The 9,897-nt window shown below is 44.1% G+C and overlaps 1 protein-coding gene across 1 annotated transcript in view; it reads right to left on the reverse strand.

Moving 5' to 3' along the window:
• Positions 1-6,928, reverse strand: part of LOC144499133 (uncharacterized) — a 31,180-nt gene extending 24,252 nt beyond the window's left edge. The window contains exons 1-3 of the mRNA XM_078221211.1: positions 6,537-6,928; positions 553-675; positions 202-237 (exon numbers count right to left, since the gene is read on the reverse strand). Coding sequence (XP_078077337.1) covers positions 202-237; positions 553-569 — 53 coding nt within the window. The 5' untranslated portion in view covers positions 570-675; positions 6,537-6,928. The remainder of the gene's footprint in view (positions 1-201; positions 238-552; positions 676-6,536) is intronic.
• Between the last annotated feature and the right edge of the window lie 2,969 nt (positions 6,929-9,897).

Consider the following 9,897-nt stretch of genomic DNA (forward strand, 5'->3'; position numbering starts at 1 on the left):
GGTGAGACTGGAAGATCAGAAAGGGCCGGAAAATTCTGCCTTACTTTGTGACAGCAGTCATTGCAAAATTGAATGGAAAATGTTGACACGGCAACTTATAACAATGAAGACTGAAAGGAATTTGTGACCATAACAAGAATTAAGGTTTAAGTAAAGAACATGCAGTCGGAGGCAGGTTTTGTGCGTTTACACTACGCTTACCTGATTGACTCAACCAAACTAGATTTACCACAGGAACTGAAAGACAACACAGAAGAAAAATTGTTAAAAAACTGAGGAAAAGCAGCCAAAAAAATTCTACTATCTGAGTTCAACTGATTCGCAAGTTCCAATAGAAAGACAGACAGGAATAAAGATGCAGCAGGTGGAGGAAAGCTGGGAAGGACTGTGTCCTGAGAGAGAAAGAGAGAGAGAGAGTGATAGAGAGAGTGAAAACAAATATTTCTCCTGCTTTGTGTTTGGCCTCCCTTAATCCTCGAACCCACCAAATGAAAACATCCTCAGTTAACAAAGTTCTGAAGCTGACATTTTGGAGTTAGTGGGTTTACATACCTGCTGGCAGACAGCATTGTATCAGTCTGGACTGATTTATTCCATATCGGGTCAGTCTGGACACATCGATTCTGTACCCTTCCAGTCTGCACTGAGTCGGTCTGGATGAAGCTGGGGACATTCCTAAAGGTGAGGGTGGAGAGAGGGAATGTTGTAGGCTCAGTGTAGTCTGTGACTGAGTGATACAAACTCAGTGATACAAACAGAGTGATACAAACACAGATTGTGCCAGCCACTGTGGGGCAGTCAATGCATCACTTCTCTAAATAACTAAATTTTCCATTCCTACACTAGTATTCCTGTCCTCTTTTATTGATGGGCCTGCCATACTTTCAGCTTTGTCCTGGTTATTTCATTCCTAACACACTGTGAACAACTCATCGTGACATTTTTCAAAGGACTCTTAACCTGTTTCAAGATTGTGGGGGGTGTGCAGGCAGAGATGGAGGGGTGTGGGGGGTGTGGCCTGCTTGAGCTCTGTAGCTGATAATAGGTGGTATGAAGGGGACAGTAAGGATCATTCCGACTAATAATTATTCCAAATGTTCCTATTTATTCTCTAAACTCAATCCCGCCCTCCTGTACATTCCTCCATTCATTTCCCTCCATAATTAATGGCCGTGTCTTCAGGTATTGTAATATCCTAATTATGTTAGGGGTTGTCGGTTTTAACAAAAAGAAAAGATCAGGGGTCGAAATTCCCCATCCAATCCCACCCCACCGGCACTGCCAGCAAGGACGGAGAATTTGGTGCTCATATCAGTGATAGGCAAACACTGGAATCCATTCTTAAAGACTTGGTATCAGAGCAATTAGAAAATCATAATATGATTAAACAGAATCAACATTGTTTTATTAAATGAAATTATGTTTGACAAAATAGAGGAGGCAGTGGCGTAGTGGTATTTTCACTGGACTAGTAATCCAGAGATCCGGGGCAAGATCAGGAGATCTGGATTCAAATCTCCTCATGTCTGATGGTGGAATTCGAATTCAATAAAAAATCTGGAATTAAAAGTCTAATGGTGACCATGAAACCATTGTCAATTGTAGTAAAAGCCTATCTGATTCACTAATGTCCGTTAGGGAAAGAAATCTGCTGTCTTTACGTGACTCCAGACCCACAGCTCGGTTGTCTCTGAAGTGGAGGGCAGTTAGGGATGGGCAATAAATGATGGCCCAATTAGCGATGTGGTTGGGGGGGGATGGAGGCGGGGTGGTGGGTAGATAGATAGAATAGTTGGATTTCCAAAATACATCCAATAAGGTGTCACACAGGAGGCTACTACACAAAATTAGAATGTGTGTGATTAAGGGCTAATGTAATCGCATAAGTTGATTAATGGACAGAAAAAAGAGAGCAGAAATAGTTAGGATATTTTCAAGCTGGCAGGCTGTAACTAATGGGTTACCACAAGGATCAGTGTTCACACCTCAAGCTACTAAAACAAATATCAATGCATTAGATGGCGGGTGAACTGAGTGCAATGTAACCACGCTTGCTGACAATGCAAATTTTGGGTGAGAAGTTAAGTGGTGAAGAGGATACAAAGATTGACAGAGGGGTATAGAGCCGGTTGGGTGAGTAGGCAAGAACATGGCACTTCTGTAGGAAAGATGAAACAAATATTAAAAAACAGTGAGATGCTGGAAATAAGAGGGACCTGCATGGGTATCCTTGTACATTTCTTTTTTGGGATGTGGGCATCACTGGCAAGGCCAGCATTTATTGCCCATCTCTAATTGCCTTTGAACCGAGTGGCTTGCTTGATCATTTCAGAGGGCATTTAAGAGTCAACCACATTGCTGTGGATCTGGAGTCACATGTAGGCCAGATCAGGTAAGGGTGGCAGATTTCCAGATTTTGTTTTGCAACAATCAACAATGGTTTCATGTTCATCATTAGATTTTTAATTCCAGATTTTTACTGAATTCAAATTTCACCATCTGCCATGGTGGGATTTGAATCCGGGTCCCCAGAATATTAACCTGGGTCTCTGGTTTACTAGTCCAGTGACAACACCACTATGCCACCACCTCCCCAATGAAAAGGCAAAGGTTCGAGGGGCTAAATGATCCTTGTTCGCTTGGTCACAGAAAGTTAACATGCAGTAAGCCATCAAATTCCTTGTCAGCTTTTGATACAATGAGATTGGATTATAAACATAAAGGAGTTATACTATTCCTGCTCCAATTTCTAATGTTCTTACGCTCATAGGCTTCAGATCATTAATTGCATGGTTAGTAGCTTAACTTGGGGTTCCATTGAATGATTGTAGGTCACAGAGTCATAGAGGTTTACAGCATGGAAACAGGCCCTTCGGCCCAACTTGTCCATGCCACCTTTTTTTTAAAAACCCCTAAGCTAATCCCAATTGCCCGCATTTGGCCCATATCCCTCTATACTCATCGTACCCATGTAACTATCTAAATGCTTTTTAAAAGATACAATTGTACCCGCCTCTACTACTATCTCTGGCAGCTTGTTCCAGACACTCAACACCCTCTGTGTGAAAGAATTGCCCCTCTGGACACTTTTGTATCTCTCCCCTCTCACCTTAAACCTATGCCCTCTAGTTGTAGACTCCCTTACCTTTGTGAAAAGATATTGACTATCTACCTTGTCTATGCCCCTCAAGATTTTATAGAAACTCGATAAGATCACCCCTCAGCCTCCCACGCTCCAGAGAAAAAAGTCCCAGTCTATCCAGCCTCTCCTTATAACTCAATCCATCAAGTCCCAGTAGCATCCTAGTAAATCTTTTCTGCACTCTTTCTAGTTTAATAATATCCTTGCTATAATAGGGTGACCAGAATTGCACACAGTATTCCAAGTGTGGCCTTACCAATGTCTTGTACAACTTCAACAAGACATTCCAACTCCTGTATTCAATGTTCTGACCGATGAAACCAAGCATGCCGACTGCCTTCTTCACCACTCTGTCCACCTGTGACTCCACTTTCAAGGAGCTATGAACATGTACCCCTAGATCTCTTTGTTCTGCAACTCTCCCCAACACCCTACCATTAACTGAATAAGTCCTGCCCTGGTTCAATCTACCAAAATGCATCACCTCGCATTTGTCTAAATTAAACTCCATCAGCCATTTGTCAGCCCACTGGCCCAATTGATCAAGATCCCGTTGCAATTGGAGATAACTTTCTTCACTGTCCACTATGCCACCAATCTTGGTGTCATCTGCAAACTTACTAACCATGCCCCCTATATTCTCATCCAAATCATTAATATAAATGACAAATAACAGTGGGCCCAGCACTGATCCCTGAGGCACACCGCTGGTCACAGGCCTCCAGTTTGAAAAACAACTCTCTACAACCATCCTCTGGCTTCTGTCAAGAAGCCAATTTTGTATCCATTTAGATACCTCACTCTGGATCCCGTGAGATTTAACCTTATGCAACAACCTACCATGCGATACCTTGTCAAAGGCCTTGCTAAGGTCCATGTAGACAACATCAACTGCACTGCCCTCATCTACCTTCTGGGTTACCCCTTCAAAAAAGTAAGCTCAGACTGCCTCCTCCACTATCTGCAATGCATCTGGCCTCACAAAGTGCAGTGAAAAATATCCAAGATCTGGGTGAGGGTACAGGAGAAACTTGTCAGAATGGCACCAGGGATGAGGAATGTCAGTAGTTTGGAGAGACTGTAGAAGCCAGATTGATCTCCTAAGAGGTGAGGTTAAGGGGAAATGTAAAAAATAACAAGGAGTCTTGACAGGGTAAATAAGGAAAAATAATTTCCACTGTCAGTAATTTGAGGATGGTGATTTAAGATCATTGTCAAAAAAAAGGAATTCTTTTATGCAGCAAGTTGTTCTGATTTGGAATGCACTGGCTGAAGGGGTGGGGGAAGCAGATTCAATAATAACTTTCAAAAGCAAACTGGATAAATACTTGAAAAGGAAAGGGTTACAGGGCCATGGGGAAAAGTGGGGGAGTGGGACTAATTGGATAGGTTTTTGAAGCTGGGCTGAATGGCCTCAGCCCATCCTTAGTTGTGTCTATTTACACTCTTCTGGAGGTTGATCCAATTACCATTATCTGTCTTTAATAAGGCAATTAGCTTAACAATGTAATTACAAAAACATGAACCTGCTGATACGTTGACACGTTGACTTGGGGCATCATGACCAAGCATGCTCCTCTCCTCACCTACATGTACACATTTCAGTAGGAGACAATGAGGTGCAGGGGATTTAACTGGTTTTTATGGATCCTTTCTAATCAGAGGGAATGGGTTATTTACAGCATCCTTGGGCGGCACGGTAGCACAGTGGTTAGCACTGCTGTTTCACAGCTCCAGGGTCCCGGGTTCGATTCCCGGCTCGGGTCACTGTCTGTGTGGAGTTTGCACATTCTCCTCGTGTCATTTATCTCAAGAGGCTTGGAATACAAAAGCAGGGATGTACTTCTGAGGCTTTATAAAGCACTGGTTAGGCCCCATTTGGAGTACTGTGAGCAATTTTGGGCCCCACACCTCAGGAAGGACATACTGGCACTGGAGCGGGTCCAGCGGAGATTCACACGGATGATCCCAGGAATGGTAGGCCTGACATACGATGAACGTCTGAGGATCGTGGGATTATATTCATTGGAGTTTAGGAGGTTGAGGGGAGATCTGATAGAAACTTACAAGATAATGAACGGCTTAGATAGGATGGACGTAGGGAAGTTGTTTCCATTAACAGGGGAGACTAGGACGCGGGGGCACAGCCTTAGAATAAAAGGGAGTCACTTTAGAACAGAGATGAGGAGAAATTTCTTCAGCCAGAGAGTGGTGGGTCTGTGGAATTCATTGCCACAGAGGGCTGTGGAGGCCGAGACGTTGAGCGTCTTCAAGACAGAAATTGATAAATTCTTGATTTCTCGAGGAATTAAGGGCTATGGGGAGAGAGCGGGTAAATGGAGTTGAAATCAACCATGATTGAATGGTGGAGTGGACTCGATGGGCCGAATGGCCTTACTTCCGCTCCTATGTCTTATGGTCTTATGGTCTTATGGTCTGCATGGGTTTCCTCCGGGTGCTCCGGTTTCCTCCCACAGTCCAAAGATGTGCGGGTTAGGTTGATTGGCCAGGTTAAAAATTGCCCCTTAGAGTCCTGAGATGCGTAGGTTAGAGGGATTAGTGGGTAAATTTGTGGGGGTAGGGCCTGGGTGGGATTGTGGTCGGTGCAGACTCGATGGGCCGAATGGCCTCCTTCTGCACTGTAGGGTTTCTATGATTTCTATGATCCTCAGTAGGCACCCTTGGTGTGGTCAGCTGCCTTGGATCAGGTTGGGGGTTGAAACTGGCAAACATCAGCTTTGTGTGGTCAGTACAACACTGGGTGCTTCCCTTTCCCACAACCAAAGTTAACACAGTCTCATTTCACCAAGTGTTGAAGCTGATGATCGAGTCACCACTCAACTGAATAACATCATGCATGAATTTCAGTGCCGGTATGATGCTAGGTATGCAGGCTGTGCCTCCCAATGATTGGCTGATTCATTCAGTTGTTCATAGCAGGCAGTGTACAGATGGTATTCAACCAGCCTGCACTCATAATTATTTAATGTTATTTGTGATTCTGGCAGCACTTACTGAACAATTCTGAATGTGCTAATAGCTACACTAATAACCAATTTAAGATAACCGGTCATACTTATAATGCCCATTTACACTTTCTCAAAGCAATGTACATTCATATCCAGGGGCCCATTCTCTGCAAAGAAAAGGAATATGTTCAGGCCTTGTTCCTTTTTAGAATTACCGAGAAGCTTGGGGAACCTATAGTTCACATTACATTTTTCCATGGTAACGCCTAAGCCAATCAGAGTTGACTTGCCAACCAATCAGCATATATTTTTCCTATAGTATAAATCATTGTGATCATTTGAAATTTGGTATTCTTGTGTTTGTCCTGATGAGTAAAAGTCTCTGTTTTCAGCAATGACAAATGAATGTTGTGTCAGTGACATACCTGTTTGCAGATTTCACCACACCAGTGCCAGTCTGCTGTGTCAATCCAGCCTTAAACAATCCATTCTCTACCAATCCATGCTGTACCGGTCCAGACTGCACTGATGCTGTTTGTGCCAATCCAGTCTGCACCAATCTATTCTGTTCTAATCCAGTCTGAAACAATCCATTCTGTACCAATCGAGTTTGAGCTGATCCAGTCTGCACCAATCCAGTTTGAGCCAATCGATTTTGCACTAATCCTTTCTGCACATTTGCAGTCTGAACTAAGCCACTGGAATGGAATGCAGCAAAAGACAATTAAATCTCAGTGTGGTCATATGAAAAGTGTTCAGTGGCTGGCATAAAGTACCAATAAAGCACAGACTGCAAAAAGCATATACTGAGATGTGCAGTCAATGCATCATTTAAATATAATGAGAACTGGTAAGAAAATCCTGGTTAAGTGTTAGCTGTGGCTCAGTGGCAACACCCTTGCTTCTGAATCACAAGGCTGTGGATTCAGGTCCCACTCCTGAGATGTCAGCCCATAATTTAGGCTGGGCCATGTCTGTTGTACTGAGGGAGTGCTGCTCTGTTGAACAAGGCTTTGTCTGCCCTCTCAGTTTGATGTAAAATTTCCCAGGGTGTTATTTGAAGAGCAGGGAAGTTGTCCCGTTAGCATGGTCAACGTTAATTCCTCAATCAGAACCTTAAGCAGATAATCTGAGCATTGTGTTGTGGGAGCTTGCTCTGCACAAATTCATTGCTTTATTTTCCTGGTCTACTACACTTCAAAAGTATTTAATTGGCTGTGAATCTCTTTGAGATATCCTGAGATACTCTGATCTCGTCCGTTCCCAGTGAGAATGGAGAATTTGGTGCTCAGCCAAAACTCCATCCACTGCAGCGGCACTGGAGAATTCTAGCCACAGATGAGGTTTCCTGCATATGAAAGAAACTATATGAATATAATTAATTTCTTTCTTCTTTGATCGATTAATCAACTAAAAACCATCTGTTCAGCGTCTAATAAATGTTTAACCTGTAGTTACCTTTCATTTTTATGTATCTTAGTGTACTTCAGTTTACTGACTTGCACTCCTGAACAGGATACAACAAACTTCATGGGCGGGATTTTCCAGCCGCACTTGCCCCAAAACCAGAAAATCCTGTCTGAGGTCAATGGACCTTTGCATGGTCCGCCCCCGCTCACTACAATTCCCGTGGTGGGCGGGATGGAAAAATTCCTCCCCTTGTCTCTCACCTCTAGCCATTCCCTTTATGCAGCATCTTTGGTCTCTTTCCCTCTCACCTTAAGCTGCAGGTAATTTTGAAGGATCTGTTCTCTTTCTTCCTTCCTCCCTCCCTCCACTTTGCTCAAATCATGCATCTTCACCCACTCTAACTCATTCTTTGTGCACCTTTTCACCTCTCTTGGTCTTTCCACCCTCTGAATTGTAAACAGTTGAGGTTCCAGCACTGATCCCTTTGGTACAGCACTTGCTCTATGTTGCCAGCCTGAAAAAGACCCATTTATGCCTACTCTCTGCTTCCTGTTTTTTTTTGTATTTTTATTCCAATTCAATCAAATCAAGTCCAATTCAGAGTCTCAACAAGTTGAGACATTCTCGATCCAAGCTGACAAGACAGGGCTCTCACCTCCTGTCTTGGGCTTGAAATTTCTATCCATGACAATATGTTACCTCTATAACATGAGCTTTTATTTTCTGAAATGACCTTTGATGTGGCACTTTATCAAATGCCTTCTGGAAATCTAAGTACAGCACATCCATCAGTTCCTCCTTATAGAATCTTGGAATCCCTACAGTGCAGGCGAATCATAGAAACCCTACAGTGCAGAAAGAGGCCATTCGACCCATCGAGTCTGCACCGACCACAATCTCACCCTACCCCCATATCCCTACATATTTACCCACTAATCCCTCTAACCTACGCATCTCAGGACACTAAGGGCAATTTTAGCATAGCCAATCAACCTAATCCGCGCATCTTTGGACTGTGGGAGGAAACCAGAGCACCCGGAGGAAACCCACGCAGACACGAGGAGAACATGCAAACTCCGCACAGACAGTGACCCAAGCCGGGAATCGAACCCGGGTCCCTGGAGCTGTGAAGCAGCAGTGCTAACCACTGTGCTACTGTGCCACCCGAGGAGGAGGCCATTCGGCCCATTGAGTCAGTGCCGACCGCAATCCACGCGGTCAATGCAGACATAGTGGCACGGTGGCACAGTGGTTAGCACTGCTGCCTCACAGTGCCAGGGACCCGGGTTCGATTCCCAGCTTGGGTCACTGTCTGTGTGGAGGTTGCACATTCTCCTCGTGTCTACGTGGGTTTCCTCCGCGTGCTCCGGTTTCCTCCCACAGTCTGAAAGACATGCTGGTTAGGGGCATCGACCCGAACAGATGCCGCAGTGTGGCGACTAGGGGAATTTCACATTGAAGGGTAATTTCCAATGAAGGGTAACTTCATTGCAGCCTTACTTGTGACTAATAAATAAACTTTAACTTTTAATCCCACCCAGGCCCTATTCCCGAAACCCCACATATTTACCCTGCTAATCCCCGATACTAGGGTCAATTTAGCATGGCCAATCAAACAACTCGCACATCTTTGGACTGTGGGAGGAAATCGGAGCACCCGGAGGAAACACACGCAGACACAGAGAGAGTATACAAATTCCACACAGATAATGTCCTGAAGCCGGAATTGAACCCGGGTCCATGGCGCTGTAAGGCAGCAGTACTAAACATGATTTCCCTTTCACAAAATCCTGTTGACTCTGTTAGATTACCTTGAGTTTATCCAAGTGCCCTGTATGATTTCTTTAATAATAGTTTCTAACATTTTTTCTATGACAGATGTTAGGCTAACTGGTCTGTAGTTTTCTGCTTTCTGTCTCCTTCCTTTTTGAATAATGGAGTTACATTTACTACCTTCCAATCTAATGGAACCTTTTCCAAATCTAGGGAGTTTTGGAAAATTAAAATCAATGCATCAACTATCTCATGAGCCACCTCTTTAAAGACCCTAGCGTGAAGTCCATCAGGATCTGGGCTCTTGTCAGCCCACAGCCCCAACAATTTACTCAGTACCACTTCCCTGGTGAATGTAATTTTCCTGAGCTTCTCCCTCCCTGATTAGCAGGCTTGAGTTACAGTTGGGCGGCGAACCCTCAGAGCAGGCCATAGCTGTGGATAATGAGCATAGGGTGGGAAGCTCTCTTGCTGCTCCTAGTTCATAAGCAGTGTTGTAAAGGCTCAATACTCAAGTTATCTGAGCCTCCCTCTAGTTGCTCTGTTTCCCAAGACTGGGAAATCCGGTTACCAGGGTTAAACCTGTAAAATGCTAAATCTGAG

The sequence above is a fragment of the Mustelus asterias genome, chromosome 9, assembly GCF_964213995.1.
Source record: "Mustelus asterias chromosome 9, sMusAst1.hap1.1, whole genome shotgun sequence".
Taxonomy (NCBI): domain Eukaryota; kingdom Metazoa; phylum Chordata; class Chondrichthyes; order Carcharhiniformes; family Triakidae; genus Mustelus; species Mustelus asterias.